We start from the raw sequence: 21,966 nt of genomic DNA, 5'->3' as shown, positions 1-21,966 counted from the left end.
ATAAAATCTACAGCCTCTTACTGAAGTCTCTCTGTTATTGTTTACTTCTTCAGCAAATGTATCGCTGCCATCTTGTGGTGACATTAATGCACTTCAGTCATGTCTAAAAACACAATGTGTAACGATGTAAGGATTTTTATTTGAACTCATTTGGACAAACTGTGCTCATCCCAAGTTTTATGTTTTCCTTTTTTTTTTTTTACCCCTCCAGGGGGTCTTTTGTGGGCTCTAGTGTCCCTTATGTGATAGTGGGCTGACAGGAAACAGGGAAGGAAAGGGGGGAAGACATGCGGCAAATGTCGTCGGGTCCGGGAGTCGAACCCGCGACGGCCGCGTCGAGGACTCAAGGCCTCCGAATACGGGTCGCGCTAACCCCTACGCCACCACGGCACGCCCGTGTTTTCCTTATTTTAACTTACAGCTGATCAAAGAAGTGAAACACTTTCAAAAGGTTTCATCAAACACTGTCGATGTCAGAGGATAAACCTCCAGAGAGCATGGATCAAAATAACAGTTGACTGTCTAAAAGGAGATTTGGACAGATTTCTCAATCATAAGCTACAGCCCTTATGAACACCCATGTGTCTGTTCAGATCTCCAGGTCGGGAAAACGCTTTACTGCAAACACTGCAAACAAATGGTTTTTCTCCTGAATGGACTCTCATATGACTTTCAAGATGAATCTTTTGATTAAACCTGCTTTTACAGACATCACAGCTGAACGGTCTCTCCTCTGAGTGGAACCTCACATGCCGCTGTAGCTGTATTTCATTCATAAAACATTTACTACAGTCACTACAGCTAAACGGTGCTGTATGGACCTTTGAATGACTTTTTAGATACACCTGCCGAGAAAATCCTTTACTACAAACACTACAAGTAAACGGTTTCTCTCCTGTGTGGACGTACATGTGACTCTTTAGATTCTGCTGGAGAGAAAATCCTTGACTGCAAATACTGCAAATGAACGGTTTCTCCCCCGTGTGAACACGCATGTGACTCTTCAGTGTCTCTTGTAGTGAAAATCCTTTACCGCAAAAACTGCAGATAAACGGCCTCTCGCCTGTATGTATGCGCATGTGTCTTTTTAGATTCTCATGTCGGGAAAATCCTTTACTACAAACACTACACATGAACAGTTTCTCTCCCTTGTGAGCGCGCATATGAGTTTCAAGCCTCTGCTGCAATGAGAATCCTTTACTGCAAACACTACAAACAAATGGTTTCTCTGTCGTGTGGATCCACATGTGCCTCTTGAGATTTTCGTTTCTCATAAACCTTGTACCACAAACATCACAAGAAAAGGGTTTTTCTTCTGAGTGGACCTTCAGGTGACTTGTGAGATTACTCTTTGCATGGAACCTTCTACCACAAACATCACATGCAAATGGCTTCTCTCCAGTGTGTCGTCTCATATGAGTCTCAAGAGAACGCTTTACTTTAAATCCTTTACTACAAATATTGCAGATGTGTTCTATTTTCTCATTATGAATCACCATGTGTAATTTAAAATTAGTCTCACGTTTAAATCGTTTGCCACAAACATCACAACCGAATGATTTCTCTCTCGTGTGGCCCTTAGGTGAAAGTTTGGAACATAGTTTATGTCTTTTACCTCTTCTATGAACCATTAGCTTACTTTTCTGATTGGGACGTACTAGATCTGGGTTCCTATCTGGTTCTGGTTGTGTTTCCAGCTGTTCAGCTGACCTCCTGTCTTCAGTCTTGATGTGATGACGCTCTGATAACTCAGTTTTCTCTTCATCTTCCCTCTTCACAGTAAGATGCATTTCCTTATGACTGATGCATTGTTCCTCCGCTTCCTCCTTTATGTGGGGGGGCTCTGGGTCCTGCTGGTCCAAACTGGAGTTCCAGTCATGGGGAACTTCTGCTTTGACCACCAACATCTGATGGAGTGGAAACACTGACAATCACAAAGATATTAGTTTTTGCTTAGAAACAATTTATATGTGCACATACACACATAGGGGCGCCGTATACAGGGGGAAAGTTATGACAATTCTAAGGGCCCCTGACCAACAGGAGGCCCTCCACAATTTATTTTTTTATTTTTTGTTCATAGAAATAAAATAAAAAAGGGGCCCTGTCAATTACAAAATTAATCATATTGTGTTTTTTGAAGATTGTTTTTAGCAGTAAAAATTTTATGTTCCCACTCCTAGACCAAAAAACACACATCCATATTTTCCCAGAATCCCCCTGGATCTGCAAGAAATGGTTTGTTCCTGCTTGGAGCGCTTGATGGTGACGTGTTCAGCAGCAGTCAGTGGAAAACAAGAAAGACTGTGGCTGTTACTATGCTGCTAAGAAAAATAATAAAATCAGGTTTTCAAAAAAAAAAATAGAGAGAGAAAAAGGCAAAAGTGTCAATTTATAACCCAGTTTTTCTCCAAGAGAGGTGGGTAGACTGTGTGAGATTATCAACCATTCAGCATAGTTAGCTTAGCTACAGACTACTGTTTGCCTCCATTTCACTAACATTTAATGAATTAAGGAAAAAAATTACCAAGATATTCATATATTGAACTTGTCCTTGTACCTTTTACCACTTAACAACAGGTGAGTCAGGCAGCAGCAGCTCTAACCCACGTCCCTCCTGACCCTCCTCTCCTAAAGCTGCAGTATGTAACTTTTATTTTAAAAAATAAATTTCACATATTTGTTAAAACTGTTATTATGTTGTGACAGTATGGTATGAGAGATAATCTGTGAAAAATCTATTTCCTCTGACTTCTCCCAGTGCTAGAAACAGCTAATGAGAGACAGGAGAGTTTTAGTGCTGTCAATCACAATCTCATGTGGCTGCTCATCCCTATGCTGCAGCTAGTATAGCCTGTTGTGAATGCTCAGTCTAGTTAGCATAGCTACCAATGACGGCAGATAAACGATTTTCCTGTAATGATATGTTGTTTCTCCACCATTAGCACATTTAGCACATTTAGCAGTGAGTGAATGAGGATGATTGACAGCACTAAGACCCTCCTACTGGTTCTGATTGGTTGTTTTGGCCAGAATGTTGCATTACTTTAGCCAGTAATAGTAGCTCAGGGAGCAGGTGGAGGAGATTGATTGTTTTCACAGATTATCTGTCTCATAACAAATTGTCATGACATGATGACAGATTTAACAAATATGGAGAGAGCATATTTTTTCTTAAAGTTATATACTGCAGCTTGAATAAATTGCAACTACATAGCATTTTTTGAGAAGTCTGGATTGCTTTATGTGTATTTTGCATGTTTGCATGTCCTATTACTGTTGCTCATGGGGAGACATTTCAGTAATCTAAAACTAAAAGAAAAAATGTAAGCAACCTACTTGCATACTGTATGTGGACTGTTGCATGTAAAATTCATGAGCAGTAAACATTGTGCTAGTTATCAGTATTGGACCAAAGAAAGCAAGGCAGTTGCAAGCCTTTAAAATTGTGACGCTTTTGATGGGTCAGAAAGACTCAAAAAATTGTAACAGCAGCTGTGCAGGGAGGGGCCCAATTTAATTTTTTGTCAGGGGTCCCAAGGTTCCTGGCGGCACCCCTGCACACACATGTACATATATATACATATATCTTAATAAAAACTACTGAAAATATTTAGCAAAAGGCTAAATAAACTGATTGAGGTAAAAGAATCTGGAAATGAAAAAATATTTCCATAACCACGTTTCTTTTCATTTCTGACCTCTCCGCACTTGAAAACCTTCTAATCAAATTTCATACTATTCCATTCTTTAAAGACCATAAAGGAATCTTGCATAAAAAATAAGTACCCTCTACTACTGACTGTTTCCTTTGGCAGGAAGTAACATGTAGTTAGAAGCCTGTAGCTCTAATCACTGGCTACTAAAACTCTAGCCTGACATGTCAGTTCTTTCAATCATACTGTGACAACTATTGTCTATTTTTGTATCCAAACTTGGTTGTCGTTTCTTTTTCTTGTGTCTGTAATTTGCAAGATTGCAACTACAATCTTGCTTTGGAACTGCAAAGGTTAGACGTTATTACTTACAATTACTTCTGTTGGATTATGTGAGAAGCTCTGTGACGGACTGTTACCGGTCTCTGAATCCAGACAAACCAACGTGTGTCACTTACTGAGATCTTTGCTGTCTTGTGTTTCCTCCTCCGGTTCTGATGTGGATGCTGCAGGCAGAGGAGGCTCCAAGCTGAGCCCCCCAGGTTCATCTGCTTCAACCTTCATCGTCTCAGTCATCCTCGCTCCACTTGGGATTCTCCTTTTCACAATGCTTGCCTTCAACCTTCACACGCTCTAGAGGTCATTTGATCTGGATTTTCTGTTTTTCTGTTCTCTGAAATGGGGATCAGACATAAATCAGCATTTGATCAAATAAAACGTATTAAGAGAATATCTAAACCAGAGAGTCTGATACATTGGATCCACTCTGTCCTTTTTGGACAGTAAGGTTAGTCCACAGCCAATGTGGTCTTCCCCACAAGTCCGACAATGAACTCCAGCACTAAAGTATTAACTTTTAAAAGCTTGAACGTTGTTATTAGTTGCTTTAGCGCTAATACGCATAGTTAAAGGACAATGGTCCATTAACTGTGCTAATGAAGGCTAATTACAATACGTACTGTTAAATTAGAATTGGTCATAGTGATCCAGGTTCAAAATACATACCCAGCAGTGATATCTGTCCAGCAGAGTGTCTGAGACTTCAACTACATACCTATTTTTACACAAACTTTGAGCCGCTTTCCCCCCGGTCTTAGCAACTCAAGCTAACGCTGTTACATCCAGTTACTTCCTCCTCAATGACCAATCAACGACAAGTAAAGTTCTGAGTTGAAACAGTACTTCCGTTGTCAAATTTAGTATTTCACAATAAAGAAAATAGTTTTTTGAAATCCATTATGGACAGATGCTGATATTGTATTTTATGTTTTTTCTTTTTAAAAAAAATTGATTTATAAAAACATCATCAGAGAACAGGCATGTCCATTCAGATCGGATTACGCTTAGCCGTGTCTAAGCAAATGTCCATCTTTCATTTGTTTTTTAAAGGTTGAAATGTAGAGACTCCTGAGGACTGCTTTAAAATGCTGCCTAACCAGTTATTCACACTTTGCCTGAACGATTTGTACTCTCTTAACAATAATAACTCCGTATACACCACCCAAAACTCCTCCTTCCCACTAGTTCCTCCCTGCCTCATCATAGACATGGAAAGTCCGTCTGCTATCTGCTAGTGCCAGCAGATCTCTCTCTCTCTCTCCATTGAGGAGAAAAATGTAAACAAACTGTTTCCATCCATTTTCTGTACACCTTAAATATAGTCAATTGAATTCAGCGGAGGGGAGCTAACATTCCGGGCGACCCTGGACAGTCTGTCGCAGGGCAACACAGAAACTAGGGAGAATTTAGAGAGGCCAATTAACCTAACAGTCATGTTTTTGGACTGTGGGAGGAAGCTGGAGTACCCGGAGAGAACCCATGCATGCACAGGGACCCCGGGCCGGGAATTGAACCCAGGACCTTCTTGCTGCAACCACTGTGCATCTAAACAAACTGTTTAAAGGACAAAACCACAGCAAGATAAGTTGGAAATTATATTTTTCTGGGACTTCTGGCTCTGATCCTATAAAGTTAGCTAAACAGAGAATTTTACTCTCCCAATGAGGATCAAATGTCTTTCAAGTATCTCAATTTGTCATTTAAAGCACCAGGCATTTGACTAAACAGATCAATTATTTAATAAATCAGTAATATCATTTTGACTAGTCATATTATTTCATGACATGAAATTTTAAAATATTCAAGATATTGTGTAATTTATTAATCTTAAAAGAAATTTTGACTAACCAAAATTACAGTTCCAGATTGATGCAGTCTTGCAGAAATATCCCCAGGCACAGTGTGGGTGGATTTATTTGTTTGGCAAACTTTCCATTAAAATAAAAACTTAAGCCTGAAAAGAAACACATTTTTTATTCCGAAAATTGTATTTTGTAAGTGAAATTGGAAGCTGGGTTTTTTTTCTAGTCTCAGTGAGTCTCCATGAACTGAACCGTAGATGTTCTGTTCTTAGCTGACAGGAGTAATACTGTGTTTAATTTTTCCTGTTTAAACATACATTCATCATTGTTTACTTTTTAACATTTTTTGTTTTATTGTGAAATGTAAATTGGTTGAAGAGGAAGTGTCTTTTCGAATCAGAGCTTTACTTGTCATTCATTGGTCAATGAGAAGGAAGTAACCGGAAATGGAAATGTTCGCTTGACTGACTAGTTTCCGAAACAAGAAACGTTTCAAAGTTCGTTCTGTTTTTGTAACAGATTTGTGAGAGCCTGTGTGAGGATTTCGCTTTTAGATTTGAACCGCTGTGATTATTTCCAGGCGAAATTAGCAGTACAGAATGTAATTAGTCTTCATCAGCAAAGCGAAATAACTATTAGCCGCTGTGTAGCTAAAGCAGCTAACAGCAGTGAAGGTAATTAGTGTTTGTGGCTTTTAAACCTTTTACATTTCATAATGTGGTGCTACAAGAAAACCTTGACTTACTGTGAAGGTTGAAGACAACTACTGCGAAGACCTTCATCGTCTTCAACCTGAGACGATGAAGGTTGAAGCAGATGAACCTGGAGGGTTCAGCTTGGATCCTCCTATACCTGCAGCATCAGAACAAGTGGAAAAACAAGACAGCAAAGATCTCAGTGAGTGACACACATCTGATCATCTGATATTGGATCAAATATGCTAAGGCTGGATGTTTTTTTTAAGCTTAGCTTCAGTTCACAGTATGACTGAATTTCTATTCTCAAGACTGTCTTCTTCAGATCTGTAAGGCCAACAGAACACACTGTGTCATTGTGCTGACTCTGGTAGTTTATTTTTTTTAAATCCTCTGTCAGTCCTTATGCTGAAAGTATATTTGTATTTTCTTTTAAAAGACTTGGTTATGTGAAATCTTGCAATCATTTTCAGTCTATGTCGCAAGTACTAGTATTCACTTTTAACTAACACGGTCGTCAAAGCAAAGCCCTTCGTTTATGAAACAGGAGAACAGCTATTTCTCCTAGTTTGGTCCACACAGTAAACTTGACCTATTTGGAGGAATAAAACCTTACAAGCTGAAATATGAGCAGGGTGTATCCCTGCTCTACTTTGTATTTTTTGCTAAATTTCTATCATCATGTGTCATAATGCAAACTATTTGCTTTTCAAAATGGCAATGTCCATGTGTGTTTCAGAGATAACAGTCCAAATGTTGATTAAAGCAGAGGTTCCCCATGGTGGCAGTTCCAGTTTTGACCAGCAGGATCCTGAACCCCACATAAAGGAGGAAAAGGAAGAACAATTGATCAGTCAGGAGGAAATGCATCTTTCAGTGAAGAGGGAAGATGAAGAGAAAACTGAGTTATCAGAGTTTCATCAGATCAAAACTGAAGACGCCCTAGAAACAGAAGATCCAACCAGCAGCTTAGCTGAACAGGTTGAATCAGAACCTGATGAAGAGGAGTTTGGAGGATCAGAACCAGGCAGAATCCAAGATCCAGGGGGTGTTTCACAACAAAGTAAGATGACGGTTCAGAAAAAAAGCATAAGATCTAAACTGTGTTCCAAACGTAGGAGACAAATTGGAGTTGAGGCTGAAGATAAACCCTTTGGTTGCATTGTTTGCGGCAAAAGATTCAAACGTAAGACTCACATTAAATTACACATGATGATTCACTCTGGAAAGATAGAGTACAGCTGTGATCTTTGTAATAAAGGGTTTAAAGAAAAGACTTCGCTTCTTACACACATGAGACTCCACACTGGAGAGAGGCCATTTACTTGTGATGATTGTGGTAGAAGGTTCCATGCAAAGAGAATCCTCAAAACTCACCTGAAGGTCCATTCAGAAGAAAAACCCTTTTCTTGTGATGTTTGCAGTTCAAGATTTAAAATGAAAGAAACTCTTAAAAAGCACATGCGGATCCACCTCAAGGAGAAACCATTTGTTTGTAGTGTTTGCAGTAAAGGATTTTCACAACAAGAGAATCTAAAGAGTCACATGCGTGTTCACACTGGTGAGAAACCGTACATTTGTAACGTTTGCAGTCAAGGATTTTCTCTACATCAGACTCTAAAGAGACACATGTGTGTTCACACGGGAGAAAAACCATTTGCTTGCAGTGTTTGCAATAAAGAATTTTCACGACAGAATTGTCTGAAGATTCACATGCATGTCCATACAGAAGAAAAGCTGTTTAGTTGTAATATCTGCAGCAGAGGATTTTCACGACAAGCCTATCTGAGAAAACACATGAATGTTCACATGGCAAGATTTAGCTGTAACTACTGTAGTAAACATTTTGTGAAGAAAATAGATTTTCTGCAACATATGAAGCTCCACGCAGAGAAGAGCCCATTTGGCTGTGATGTCTGTAACACCAGATTTGATCAAAAATGTCATCTAGAAAATGACGAGAGAAACTGATGGTAAAACATGAAGCATGTTAATAATACGGAGAGCCAAAGAAAATCATAGATGTTCTTGAGGTCAACAACTAGCAATGGTTATTGATGGACAGTTGATTAATCTGTCAGTATGTTTCTAGTAAATCAATGATTTTGTTAACCAATCTCTGCTTTCTATGGGTATGCCATCTGTTTTCAGCACTGACACATGTTTCGCTCCTAGCTTGCAGGTCAGCAAAGTTGTGAATTTCATCTTGGTGCTTTTAAGACAAATAATACCCAGAAAGTTCAATCAATAAATCAGCAAAAGAAGAGCTCTGTCAAAATAATTTTATGTTTCAAGTTGATCTGTACAGGCAATTTAAAGGAGTAACAACGGCGAGTAAGATGCCTTCTGATCCGAGTAATCTTATGTTCCCTGTTTTCAAATTTTCTCGCACATTAAATCATGGAAAAGTTATATTGATGATTGTTTTATTATGGTCCTGTTGAAAATGTTCTGTCGTCATACCAGTGTTCAAATCACTGTCATAGACATAAATAATGACCAAATCTGTAAAATAGCAGCTTTTTAGAAACTCTGTTAACATAAAGAGGAAAAATTCTGATTAATGAAACTTTAAAAATCAAAAATATTCCACCTGAGGTAACAATATTGAGGAAATATTGGCATGGGATTTTTGAGAACTATCCTTAAGTGGTGTGAAAAAAATGTATGAATCCACCACAAATGTTAATCCCATCTGACCTTTTTCCTGTAAAAATTTCCAGATATTTTAATCTTCCCCTAGGATATAACTGCTATGATTTATGTGCTCAGTGCAATTTCCCTTACAAAGATACTGCAGATGGACATCTAATCACCAGGAAGTTAATAAGTTAACAATTTTTAGTTCAAAACATGTTACAAATCTCAAAAATATGAACAAAAAAACCTTAATAGCAGGTCATAGACACTGCATGCAATCTACAAAATTCATTAGCAACACATTTTAAAGAGTATTACTCACTGAGATAAATTCATTGAGCATCTTGGAGGTTGAGATGTAAACAAAAGTTTTTATACGTTCTCACTGCAGACATTAAACCCACAAGATCTTTTATCAAGAACATGATACAGAATCATCTTGTAAATAACTTGTCATGTGAAGCTGAGAGCACATATGCTTCTGTTGAATCTGATTTAAATGTTTTTAAATAATTAGGAATACTAAGAAAATGTCTGAAATGGCAACTAGAAAATAAATAGCAAACATGACAAAACGTGGTTGTTGTTTTTTTTAACCATTTCATTTTCATAAATTCTGTGAATTTTGTTTTGTAAATAGGGAAACTTTTCTCCATTTTCTGTTCACCCTTTGTCCCTAATGGGGTTGGGAGGGTTGCTGGTGCCTATCTCCAGCTACGTTCCGGGCGAGAGGCGGGGTACACCCTGGACAGGTCGCCAGTCTGTCGCAGGGCAACACAGAGACATACAGGGCAAACAACCATTCACACGCACACTCACACCTAGGGAGAATTTAAAGAGACCAATTAACCTGACAGTCATGTTTTTGGACTGTGGGAGGAAGCCGGAGTACCCGGAGAGAACCCACGCATGCACAGGGAGAACATGCAAACTCCATGCAGAAAGACCCCAGCCGGGAATCGAACCCAGGACCTTCTTGCTGCAAGGCAACAGTGCTACCAACTGCGCCACTGTGCAGCAGGGAAACTAAAATGTTATTTTGTTGAAAATTGCAGTTATTCTTTTGTGATGAAAATGAGATTGTCAAATTTTGGCATACATGTACAGCTGAAATGTATCACTGTGGAGTGTTTATAGGTAGGGCTGTGATTTTTTTGCTATCCAAACTTTAGACTAAATCCAGATGCCTTGTTGAGCGATACGGTCGGTGCGGTTCAGTACCCAAATGCCTAATGTGGAGTCAAACTTGTACACATATGACCATCTCATGTTCATTTTCCCAACAAGGTACACACCAGTTTATTTAATTACCAAACTTCTTATGTGTAGTCATGAATATGAGTTTCTGTGTTTCAAAACGGTTTAGAGTCTAAGATTGAATTTGACTTTTTATAAGCACTGGAAACCTACAAATGTCATATTTTTCTGTTTGAAAAGTTTAAAGTAAAAAGAATATATTATAAACATTGCTTTTAACGTTTTAATAGTTTATTTATATCGATGCTCTTTTCTTGTGAAACGCTTACGTTTTAAGCAGGAAGTAGGTTTTCACAGACGAACTTTACTTCTCATTCATTGGACAATGAAGCGGAACTAGTCAGATGGTTTGTTGTTAGCTTGACTATGTAAGTCCCAATAGAAAAACGTATTATTTAGTAAAACAAATGCATGATTTATGTATTAGTACTCGAAGGTCTTCGTGGGGTTACCTCTTCTAGATGTTTATTTGTAACCGCAGTGATTATTTCTCCCGTCGGTTTGCAGTATAAAAAGTAGCTAGGCTACATTAGCAAAGTGAATGGACTGTTGAGCTACGTGAAGCTAAAGCTGCTAACAACACAGACCTAATCAGTCTCTCTGAGGTTGACGCTGATAAACTTCATGGTTTAATGCAACAAGACGAGTCCACTTTCCGAACTGGTGAGACTGTGGGGAAGACGGGATCAGTGGATACTTCCTCTAAGCCTCGTAGTCCAGCCGAGGCCCGAGAGACTGAGGAATGGACCCAGAAACTGACCAAGGTGTCTCGAATTATTTTCTCAGGTCTCCTTCTTGGACCAGGTGCTGATTTGTGTCTGATTCCATTCGAGGCAGCAAAAAGGGATGCGAATGAAACCTTAATCTACTATAACATGTGAAGGCTGAAAACAAGCATTGTGAAAAGGAGAATCCCAGGTGGAGCGAGGATGACTGAGATGATGAAGGTTGAAGCTGATGAACCTGGAGGGTTCGGCTTGGAAGCCCCCATGCCTGCAGGATCCACATCAGAACAGGAGGAGGAAACACAAGACAGCAAAGATCTCAGTAAGTGACACACATTAGTTTGTCTGCATTGGAGCAAACAAACTGGGTGAAAGTTACAGTAGGGTTGCTGGGCTGTAGGTAGAAAGAGCAAAACATCAGTAACCCTAAGTGATGAATATCCTAGACGCCATTGCAGCAGAGGTAGAATACACCTTGAATTTCTAAATCCTCCAGTTGTAATGTGTCTACTGCTTGGCCTAAAAGTAACCAGGCATAAATTAACTAATTATGCAAATACGCGAACAAAATGTCAGTCAAACTTTTAAGAAAGCTTGATATATTTTATAAAACATCCCCAAGGCAACAATGTTTTAAGTTTTATTCTATTCACACTCCACCTGACTAATTCTGAATCTGGTTAAAAAGTTAAACAAATTTCTGTAGGTCACCACCAGCCCAGAAAGTCACTTATTATAGCTTGTCAATTATTCCAGTTTTATTTTTTATTTATTTGGATTCCCATTATGTCTTGGGTAAACAGAACATGTGCATTAATATATTCTAATCATTCATTTTTTCAAACACATTTTGTTTTCATCGACATAGATATTTTTGTCAGTTGTGACACAATTGGTAACATTTTGACTTGTATCTGATCAGAACTTTTATGTCCAACAATGTTTCTTTTTAAAGGACTACTATAGTTTAGTTAGTAGTCTCAATTTGTCTCCAAACATATCAACAGTGTCTTGGCATTCTCTAATAATAAGTCCTTATTGAAATTAGCTATGTGTCTGTTGTTGAAACAGGTTATTTAAAGTGACCGGAGGCAGACTTCCTGGTTTTTGTTGATTTATTTCTTGTTTGGAGTGATGGAGAATAAAGTAGAGATGGTTTACGTCCTCAGTTTTTAAAGCTCTAACATCACCTCCTCATACTCCGTTCCCTGCTGTACAATTTAAGGACATCATTTTCCAGGATTATAACCCACCAGCCACAGAAGTTTAAGACTCTCCTTCACTCACTTCAACATTGTCGCCAATCAATAATGTCTGTCTGTGCTCCAGTGTTCCCAGACCTTCAGATTGTGGTGGTTAAAGAAGAACATTGTGAATCATGGAGCTCCAGCTCTGACCAGCAGGATCCTGAGCCCCCCCACATAAAGGAAGAAGAAGAGGAACTGTGGATCAGTCAGGAGGAAGAGCAGCTTATTGTGAAGACTGAAGATGAAGAGAAACCTCAGTTATCAGGTCTTCATCAGATGAAAACTGAAGGCAACACAGAGACTGATGGTCTGAGCAGCAGCTCAGCTGAACAGAAGGAAACAGAACCTGATGGAGTCGACTGTTTAGGATCAGAACCAGACAGGAACCCAGATCCACAGTGTTCTTCCAAACAAGTTAAGACGACTGTTCACAAAAGAGGTAAAAGATCTAAAATTAGTTCCAAGCTTACAACTCAGAGTGAAGTCCAAGCAAGAGAAAGGCCATTTGGTTGTGATGTTTGTGGCAAAAGATTCAAATGTAGAATTCATGTTGATTTCCACATGAAGACTCACACTGCAAAGAGAGAGCATAACTGTGATTTTTGTGGTAAAGGATTTCAAGACGACCATTCCCTACAGACGCATGTAAGGGTTCACACTGGAGAGAAACCTTTCGCTTGTGATGATTGTGGGAAAAGGTTTCATGCAAAGAATATTCTTAATAGTCACATGAAAGTTCATTCAGAAGAAACATTTCCTTGTGAGATTTGTGGCTCAATATTTAAAAGAAAAGAAAGCCTTAAGAAGCACATGTGGACCCACACTTCACAGAGACCGTTTGTCTGTAGTGTTTGCAGTAAAGGGTTTTTGAAACAAGATCATCTAAAGGGCCACATGCGTATTCACACAGGAGAGAAGTCGTTCATTTGTAGTTTCTGTAGCAAAGGGTTTTCCCTGCAACACAATCTGAAAAGACACATGGTTGTTCACACGGGAGAGAAACCACTGATTTGTACTGTTTGCAGTAAAGGGTTTTCACAACATTTAGATCTGAAGAGACACATGCGTGTCCACACAGGAGAGAAACCCTTTATTTGTAGCGTTTGTAGTAAAGAATTTTCAAATCCCGGAGGTCTGAAAAAGCATATGAATTTTCACACCGCAGCGTTCAGCTGTAATGACTGTAGTAAACATTTTGTGGATGAAATGCAGCTGGAGCGACATGCGAGAGTTCACATAGAGGAGAGACCATTTGCTTGTGACGTCTGCAAAAGCAGATTTAATCACAAGTGTCACCTTAAAAAGCACATGCGAGTCCATTCTGGAGAGAAACCGTTTATTTGTGGCGTTTGTAGTAAGGGATTTACATTACAGGAGAATCTAAAGAGACACATGCGCACTCACACAAGGGAGAAACCGTTTGAGTGTAGTGTTTGCAGTAAAGCCTTTTCGCAGCATGGAAATCTGAAAAGACACATGGGTGTTCATGAGGGCTGCCACTCGTGATTGTTTTGATGGTTGACAAATCGCTCTGTAATTTCCCAACAGTCTTTATTTTGCAGATTGGGAGAAAGCTGCTGTCAAGAGATTTTTTAGATGCATCTCTGATCAAACACCCTCATCATCATGGCTTTCTGCTCCAGGCGTGTTGGAAAAGGGATGCAACCAATTTAGGCACTCCCTCTCTGCAGAATGATATAAATTCTCACAGTAAGTTGAGACGCGTTTAAGAAAAATACATTTGGAAAATACAATTCTTATGTAGCTGTATTTTAAATTATGTTTGGGCAAAATCAATTTTTAATGCTATTAATCATTTATTACTACTAGAGAACACAATCAGAGATTCAGAGCCAATTTCTGATCTTTGGGTTCAGTAAAGCATATTATGTGAACCCATCATCTTAAAATCTAATCATGTCTTTCACTCATTTATTGTTTAAGCTACTAGTGATGGTGCTGTTGGTTTAATCATTGATGTCCTTTGACTGTTTCTCTGTAAAAAGCCAGTTTGGTGCTCTTGTTCTTTGTTGCTTCTGTCTTTGGTCACATTGTTCATGTCTGTGCTTTGTTTTTTATTGTGTGAGAATTGTTGACAGTGTTCAACCAATGAGTGATGTTTAGTGCCTAACCAACCTGAACGTTAATCCTGGTTTCAAATGTACCGCCTCTCTATCAGAGCTCTTTTCAGAAAGTAACAGTTACGCTTTGTAGCTCTCTGTCAACATAAATTATTCACATGACTACAAGACAATTGGCTTATTTTTGTTAAAATAAGCTCTTCATAAAGTACCAGACATTAGGATGCTACATGAAACTTGGTTCCCAATAGTGTCTCTTTAAGCCACAGGTGTCAGACTCCAGTCCTCGAGGGCTTCTGTCCTTCAGTTTTTAGATGTGCCACAGGTACAAAAACACTGGAATGAAATGGCTTAATTACCTCCTCCTTGTGTAGATCAGTTCTCCAGAGCCTTGCTAATGACCTAATTATTCCATTCAGATGTGGTGCAGCAGAGGCACATCTAAAAGTTGCAGGCACCCTTGAGGACTGGAGTTCGACACCCCTGCTTTCAGCTAAAATGATCTGAATCAGACATTCTGCATAGTAAAGTGTGGGCGCTAGATGTTACCTCTTTATTACGTCCTCCTGGCAGTTATTCACTTTTTAACTCGCCTCTCTTAAATATCAACTTTCATGTAATCTTGTATAAAAACATGTTGTCTTAAAGAGTTTATTTAACGTTCTATTGCTAAATATGTTAAAGTGTGTATAATAAACATATTTAAAAGCTGTGTGGACTGAATTTTGTTGATAATTTGATATGAAATTGACCTATTTGTTCAGATGACGGTTTTAGTGAATTATCATTATAACCTTGATTGCATCATTGTGTTTAAAAGGACTGACAACATAAGGAAAGACATTTATATATTTATATCACTCCGTGATATTTTGAATTAAGTGAGGGGAGTGTGTGCTCGTTACTTACAGGTGATTCTTGTACGTAATACTAACAGTAAGTACAGTAAATCCGGGAGAGTGGTCACGTCTTTCCGGAAGTCAGCTGGGTTCATTTCCTTATCACTGATTGGTCAGTGAGGAGGAAGGAACCGGATGTAACAATGTTAGCTTGACTGGCAAAATCCCGACAGGAAAACGTGTTAAAATGTGTGTAAAGCAAGTCCTTACGTGACACCCTTGGTACGTGGTTGTTTCAAAACGATCTCGTTGTGTCTAGTTTGCTGTAGAGAATTAAATTAGCAATTAGCCAGGTGAATGGACTTTCAGCTAAAGCAGCGAACCGCAGAGATTAAATAAGCGACGTCCATCCTTCGACTGTGTGAGGCTGTGGACATCTTGTCCAGCTGAAGACCGAGAGCTTGGGGATATTTGCAGAGTGGACCCAGAACTACTGACCAAGGTATCAGACTTTCTGCTCTGCAGCATCTCTTCGGGTTATTCTAACACTTTCCTACATCAGATGATACACTGCCTGGCCAAAATAAAAAGGTACAAGCCTCCTATTGGATAAGTACTGCATAGGCGATTATCTTTCAGCTGGCAACAAGTTATTTAACCCCAGCTGATGCAATGAGTAACTCCTCATTTCTTAAACAACCATGGCAAAAGACACATCCTGTGGTCGTGGAAAAGACGTTAGTCTGTTAAAGAAGGGTCACATCATTGGCATGCATCAAGCAGAGAAAACATCTAAGGAGATTGCAGAAACTACTAGAATTGGGTTAAGGACTGTCCAACGCATCATTAAAAACTGGAAGGATGGTGGGGAACCATCGTCTCCCAGGAAGAAATGTGGTCGGAAAAACATCCTGAATGATCGTGATCGGCGATTACTTAAACGTTTGGTCAAATCAAATCGAAGAAAAACAACAGCAGAACTCAGGAGTATGTTTAATTGTGAACGCAAAAGCATTTCCACACGCACAATGCGAAGGGAACTCAAGGGGTTGGGATTGAACCAACCTGTAAGAAAAACCGTAAGAAAACCTCTAATCAGTAAGGCTAACCAGAAAAAAAGGCTTCAGTTTGCTAGGGAGCATAAAGATTGGACTCTGGAGGAATGGAAGAGGGTCATGTGGTCTGATGAGTCCAGATTTACCCTGTTCCAGAGTGATGGGCGCATCAGGGTAAGAAGAGAGGCAGGTGAAGTGATGCACCCATCATGCCTAGTGCCTACTGTACAAGCCTGTGGGGGCAGTGCTATGATCTGGGGTTGCTGCAGTTGGTCAGGTCTAGGTTCAGCAACATTGTGTGCCCAAAGAATGAGGTCAGCTGACTACCTGAATATACTGAATGACCAGGTTATTCCATCAATGGATTTTGTCTTCCCAAATGGAACGGGCATATTCCAAGATGACAATGCCAGGATTCATCGGGCTCACATTGTGAAAGAGTGGTTCAGGGAGCATGAGACATCTTTTTCACACATGGATTGGCCACCACAGAGTCCAGACCTTAACCCCATTGAGAATCTTTGGGATGTGCTGGAGAAGGCTTTGCGCAGTGGTCAGACTCTCCCATCATCAATACAAGATCTTGGTGAAAGATTAATGCAACACTGGATGGAAATAAATCTTGTGACACTGCAGAAGCTTATTGAAACAATGCCACAGCGAATGCGGGCTGTAATCAAAGCTAAAGGCGGTCCAACAAAATATTAGAGAGTGTGACCATTTTTTGGTGGCGACTTTTTTTTTGGCCAGGCAGTGTATGTGTCTGATTCTACTTGCAGAAAACAGAAAAACAAAAGATACAGGTTACATGACTGTAACCATAACCTATTCGAACATGTAAAGCTTGCGAACAAGAATGTTTGAAAGAAGAATGGGATAAGGATGTCTGAAATAATGAAGGTGGAAGCAGATGAACCTGGAGGGTTCAGCTTGGATCCCTACATACCTGCAGCATCCACATCAGAACTAGAGGAGGAATCACAAGACAGCAAAGATCTCAGTAAGTGACTCACATTATCTGGATTGAAACACTGACTGGAAGTCATAAAATGTTTGCTGGACTTCAGAAATAATTATAGCAATAAATGTAAGTACCGGATTCAGCTTTAATGGCCAACATTGTGTGCACAAACAAGATATTTGAGTTTAGTTTGTGTAAATATGTTTGTATGTTGGCAAGCAGGCTGGCTCTACACACATTTATGAATACTATAATATTTTATTTAAAACCAACAAACATAATTTTCTTATTGTTAAGGAAATCTTTTTGTCCCTCTTAAATGCTGTCTGATTATTCTTATCATTAATCCAACCTACATGATGTTGAAAGCTCTTTGATAGTTTTTTTTTTCTTTTTTCAGATTAGAGTATAATGAAGGCAGGAGTTCTTCCTGCAATCAGTGGATTGCTGGTTTAAGCCCACGTCTGTTACCATTGTTGTGTCCTTGGGCAAGACATTTCACCCACTTTACCTGCTGGTGTTGGTCAGAAGGGCTGATGGTGCAATATGGCACTTCTGTCATCCTGTCCCTGCGCAGCTGTAGCTACAATGCAGTAGCTTACCATCATCAATGTATGCATGAATGGGAATGAGAGATTTTATTCCAAAGCGTCTTTTAGTGTCCTGAAAAGCACTACACAAGTCTGATTTCATTTAATTTACATTGTTTTGATGAACAACTCTTTTAGAAACTAGGATACTTAACAATAGCCAAGCACCAATAATTGTAGGACAGTAGTTTGACATGTCAATCCAAGGATTAGAACAGCAGCCTATTAAATGCAGGCCATGTTTTATCAGATCAAACAGTCAGTACATCCTGCTTAGTTTCATATGAACTAATAATTAAGCTTCTTTTGGCCTGCATTTATTGAAGTGACAGAAAGTTGGCCATATCGTCATTATTATTCTAATTTTGGGATTGGGATTGACCATTTGACTTGATTGTATGTTGATTAATTTATTCTTTTTCTTTTATAAAAAATAAAAAAAAGTAGAAAAAAACTACTACAGTTGTTCTTCAATGGATTTTTGTTTATCACTAATATCTTTGTGTGTTTCATTGTTTCCAGTCCATCAGATGTTGGTGATTAAAGAGATTCCTCTTGACTGGAATGCCAGTTTGAAGCAGCAGGATGCAGAGTCCCCTTCTGTAAAGGATGAAGAGGAGGAACTGTGGATCAGACAGGAGGAAGAGCTGCTTACCGTAAAGGTTGAAGATGAAGAGGAAACTCAGTTATCAGAACTTCACCAAATAAAAACTGAAGATAGCAGACAGACTGAAGCTCCAACCAGCAGCTCAGCTGAACAGATGGGACAGACACAGCATGATGACGAGAACTTCAGAGGACAGGAACCAAACAGAGATCCAGTTGCTGTTTGTTGCTCTTCCCAACAAAGTAAGATGACACCTAAGCTTTGTTCAAAGCTTACCGCTCAGATTGGGGAAAAGCCATTTAGTTGCAGTCTTTGTGGCAAAGGTTTTAAACGTAAGACATCAGCTAAATTACACATAATGACTCACATTGGAATAAGAGAACATAGCTGTGATCTTTGTGGTAAAGAATTTAAAGAAAAGGTTTCTCTTCAGACTCATATGAGTGTCCACAGTGGAAACAGACCTTTTGCCTGTGACGTTTGTTGTAAAAGGTTTCATACAAAGAAACATCTTAAAGCTCATATGAAGCTCCATACAGAAGAAAAACATTTTACCTGTGATGTTTGCAACAATAGGTTTAAGATTAAGGAGAGTCTTAAAAAACACATGAGGAGCCACACCTCAGAGAAACCATTTGTTTGTAGTATTTGTAGTAAAAGATTTTCTCAACAGGACCATCTAAAGAGACACATGGGTGTTCACACAGGAGAAAAACCATTTATTTGTAGTATTTGCAGTAAAGGATTTACACAACAAGTCAATCTAAAAAGTCACATGTGTGTTCATGCAACAGAGAAACCATTTATTTGTACAGTTTGTAGTAAAGGGTTCTCACAAAAAGAAAGTTTAAAGAGCCACATGCATGTTCACACAGGACAGAGACCGTTTATTTGTAGTGCTTGTGGTAAAGGATTTTTACGGCAAAGAAATTTAAAGAGTCACATGAATGTTCACACTGGAGAGAAACCGTTTGTTTGTGGTGTTTGTAATAAAGGATTTGCTATTCAAAAGAATGTAGAAAGACACATGCGTGTTCACACAGGTGAGAAACCATTTGTTTGTAATGTTTGTAGTAAAGAATTTTCACTACAAGGGAATCTAAAGAGACATATGCATGTTCACACAGGAGAGAAACCATTTATTTGTTGTATTTGCAGTAAAGGATTTCCACAAAAAGACACTTTAAAGAGTCACATGCGTGTTCACACTGGAGAGAAACCATTTATTTGTAGTGTTTGTGGTAAAGGATTTTCATTACGAAAGAACTTACTGAGACACATGTCTGTTCACACGGGTGAAAAACCATTTGTTTGTAATGTTTGTAATGAAGGGTTTTCTCTGAAAATTCATCTAAAAGGTCACATGCATGTTCATGCATAACTGCCTATTTTAAGAGTACAAACACCAAATACACCTTAATATGCATTAATGCACTCACTGGAAACCATTTTAGCAATACCACAGAAGCTAACTTTGCCAGTCTTCCTTATTTCTGCTCATGGGTGTACAGCCAATCAGCAACAAGGAAAACAAATGCAGAACAATTGACTAATTGTTTTGTTAGCTAACTACTATACAAATCATCAAATGTATTAATAGTCTATATTGGCCACTCTCAGTACAACTTTCCAAGTTTGGAAAAGTTGGAAGGTTTTGGTTGGTTAGTGGTGCTTTAGGTTCAATCATTGAACTGGTATGGGTGGTAGTTCGGTATAAAACGTCAGTTATTGTTTTCATGTCACATTCATCATTATTTTCATGAACAAGAAATTTAAGCAATGTTCAACTAATGAGAACTGTTTAGAGCCTAATCACCTCAATACCACCTCAAACAGTTAATCCTAGTTTCAAATGGTCCACCTCTCTATCAGAGCTCTTTTCAGAAACTAACAGCTGTGGTTTGTAGCTTTATATCAGCATAATGTATTTACATGACTACAGGACAGTGCACTTTTCTTTGTTAAAATCAGCTCTTCAACAAGCTCCAGTCATTAAGATGCTTCATTGATGCTTCCCAATACTGTCTCTTTGAAATGAACAAAAATGTTCTGAATCAGACACTTCTACAAAATAAAAGGTGGATACCAGATACTAATATTACACTCACTACTTCCTGCTAGTAGTTATTCACTTCAGCTGAATTTTTCATTCTAGTCTTTATTAAAAGTAGAAAATGTTCATGTAATCTGGTAGAAACATACTGTAATAAAAGAGGTGCTGTTGTAAAATATGTTAAAACTGATCTAATAAAAGTGCTTCAAAGCTGTTTGTATTGACGTGACTAGTTTCTTGTGAATCGGACCTGTGTGTCCTATGTAGTTTAACAAATTTGCAAATATGTAGTTATGAATATAAGTTCAGTTTGTATATGACATGTTTTGTTGAGGATATATATTAGCTAAAATTCAAGCTGTAAGCTGAGAATATCCTGCAGTATTGTTTTTTATTTACAAGATTTTATCCATGCTTTTAAATCGAGAGGTCTGAACCAATCTGCAGTCAGCAGGAAAGAACCATTAAGATCTTAAAATCCCATTTCAGACTTTGAATACCAAAACCATCAAGATATCAATCTGACTCTGAGTGTTTTCATCCTTTAATTTGATTTTTTTGTGGTCCTTTATTTTCTGACTTACAGGCTAAATGTTTGCCGCATTACTTGATTGCAACAATAGATTTATTTAAATTTTAGATTTTACTTGTTTGACAGGATTACCTATAATCACATACTTGAATGACATTATCTGTGTTGGTCTGAACAGATTACAGTTGGTTGTAAACTACAGGTGGGAGTGTGATACTGATGAAGAGGAGAAGAAGTACGAACTAAACTAAGTTTTGGCTCACTGTAGAAGCCTGGATATTTGGGAGGAATCTGAGCTGAATGAGGTCAGTGATCAACATTACTGAAAAACAGGACTGAGAGAACCCTGAAAACACAGAAATAAGAATCTGCTTGCAGGGCTGTGGTCACCACAGACCAGCTAACAGCATTAGATCTTTCTGCAGCAAATGCACAAGACCTGAAAATATTTTAATTTCAAAGAATGTTATTTCTTTATTTGGATAATTTCCAAAAATATTAATTAATTGGTATTCCTGTTTGTAACTACATGCTATATGTACAATTATTGACCCTAACGTATCTAATTTTACCTCAAAATAACGTTTCTGCAAATATTGAGTTTATTTTCTGTTTAGTTGTCAACTTTTATGTGGAATAACTCCAAAAGTTGACAGTAAACAAAAATAAAATTTTGTCATTTTTGTCAAAATGGCTTCCTCTGGTGGTAAAAGTGTCAAACTTTCACCATCGCAATTATGTGTGACGGGATTGTGGCTGTTTTGTTTATATTTGTTACTTTTGACCTTGTCATCTTTTAAGTCCTGAAGGGGAATTATAAATCCATCTCTGAAGCTTTGCCATATTTGAAGCCAGAAGGATAGTAGGTTTGATTTAAGCAAAACCTG

At 38.5% G+C, this 21,966-nt stretch overlaps 4 protein-coding genes across 6 annotated transcripts; 3 read left to right on the top strand and 1 right to left on the bottom strand.

Annotated features, from left to right (window-relative positions):
• Positions 1 to 397: 397 nt before the first annotated feature.
• Positions 398 to 4,844, bottom strand: LOC116727448 (gastrula zinc finger protein XlCGF57.1-like). 2 transcript variants are annotated; one of them, XM_032574886.1, is made up of 3 exons: positions 4,711 to 4,844; positions 4,115 to 4,329; positions 398 to 1,907 (listed from the first exon to the last, which is right to left on the bottom strand). In XM_032574886.1, the coding sequence occupies exons 2-3, from the start codon at positions 4,202 to 4,204 to the stop codon at positions 552 to 554; spliced, it is 1,446 nt and encodes a 481-aa protein (XP_032430777.1). In that variant the 5' UTR covers positions 4,205 to 4,329; positions 4,711 to 4,844; the 3' UTR covers positions 398 to 551. The 2 variants fall into 2 exon arrangements, with proteins under 2 accessions (XP_032430777.1, XP_032430776.1); XM_032574885.1 differs by having other exon boundaries at positions 398 to 1,924; positions 4,662 to 4,840.
• A 683-nt stretch (positions 4,845 to 5,527) lies between these two features.
• Positions 5,528 to 9,370, top strand: LOC116727456 (oocyte zinc finger protein XlCOF6.1-like). The gene is made up of 2 exons (XM_032574898.1): positions 5,528 to 6,694; positions 7,232 to 9,370. Exons 1-2 carry the CDS (start codon positions 6,598 to 6,600, stop codon positions 8,461 to 8,463), a joined length of 1,329 nt encoding a protein of 442 aa, XP_032430789.1. The 5' UTR covers positions 5,528 to 6,597; the 3' UTR covers positions 8,464 to 9,370.
• A 1,393-nt stretch (positions 9,371 to 10,763) lies between these two features.
• LOC116727447 (gastrula zinc finger protein XlCGF57.1-like) lies at positions 10,764 to 15,154 on the top strand. Its single transcript, XM_032574884.1, has 2 exons — positions 10,764 to 11,436; positions 12,444 to 15,154. Exons 1-2 carry the CDS (start codon positions 11,319 to 11,321, stop codon positions 13,865 to 13,867), a joined length of 1,542 nt encoding a protein of 513 aa, XP_032430775.1. The 5' UTR covers positions 10,764 to 11,318; the 3' UTR covers positions 13,868 to 15,154.
• Positions 15,155 to 15,330: 176 nt separating this feature from the next.
• Positions 15,331 to 20,763, top strand: LOC116727445 (gastrula zinc finger protein XlCGF57.1-like). Of its 2 annotated transcripts, none has more exons than XM_032574881.1 (2): positions 15,331 to 15,783; positions 18,410 to 20,763. In XM_032574881.1, exon 2 carries the CDS (start codon positions 18,418 to 18,420, stop codon positions 19,873 to 19,875), a length of 1,458 nt encoding a protein of 485 aa, XP_032430772.1. In that variant the 5' UTR covers positions 15,331 to 15,783; positions 18,410 to 18,417; the 3' UTR covers positions 19,876 to 20,763. The 2 variants fall into 2 exon arrangements, with proteins under 2 accessions (XP_032430772.1, XP_032430771.1); XM_032574880.1 differs by lacking the exon at positions 15,331 to 15,783 and adding an exon at positions 17,040 to 17,336.
• Positions 20,764 to 21,966: the final 1,203 nt, after the last annotated feature.

This window comes from Xiphophorus hellerii, chromosome 10 (genome assembly GCF_003331165.1).
Source record: "Xiphophorus hellerii strain 12219 chromosome 10, Xiphophorus_hellerii-4.1, whole genome shotgun sequence".
NCBI lineage: Eukaryota > Metazoa > Chordata > Actinopteri > Cyprinodontiformes > Poeciliidae > Xiphophorus > Xiphophorus hellerii.
Note: the sequence above shows the minus strand (reverse complement) of the source record. Positions and strands in the feature narration are given on the sequence as shown.

Excerpts from the sequence above, each read along its gene's own strand:
- LOC116727448 (XM_032574885.1), bottom strand. The coding sequence starts at position 4,232 with ATGACTGAGACGATGAAGGTTGAAGCAGATGAACCTGGGGGGCTCAGC. Across the intron at positions 1,925-4,114 it reads ACAAGACAGCAAAGATCTCA|TGTTTCCACTCCATCAGATG; the intron begins GTAAGTGACACA and ends TGTGATTGTCAG.
- LOC116727456 (XM_032574898.1), top strand. The coding sequence starts at position 6,598 with ATGAAGGTTGAAGCAGATGAACCTGGAGGGTTCAGCTTGGATCCTCCT. Across the intron at positions 6,695-7,231 it reads ACAAGACAGCAAAGATCTCA|AGATAACAGTCCAAATGTTG; the intron begins GTGAGTGACACA and ends TGTGTGTTTCAG.
- LOC116727447 (XM_032574884.1), top strand. The coding sequence starts at position 11,319 with ATGACTGAGATGATGAAGGTTGAAGCTGATGAACCTGGAGGGTTCGGC. Across the intron at positions 11,437-12,443 it reads ACAAGACAGCAAAGATCTCA|TGTTCCCAGACCTTCAGATT; the intron begins GTAAGTGACACA and ends TCTGTGCTCCAG.
- LOC116727445 (XM_032574880.1), top strand. The coding sequence starts at position 17,219 with ATGTCTGAAATAATGAAGGTGGAAGCAGATGAACCTGGAGGGTTCAGC. Across the intron at positions 17,337-18,409 it reads ACAAGACAGCAAAGATCTCA|TCCATCAGATGTTGGTGATT; the intron begins GTAAGTGACTCA and ends CATTGTTTCCAG.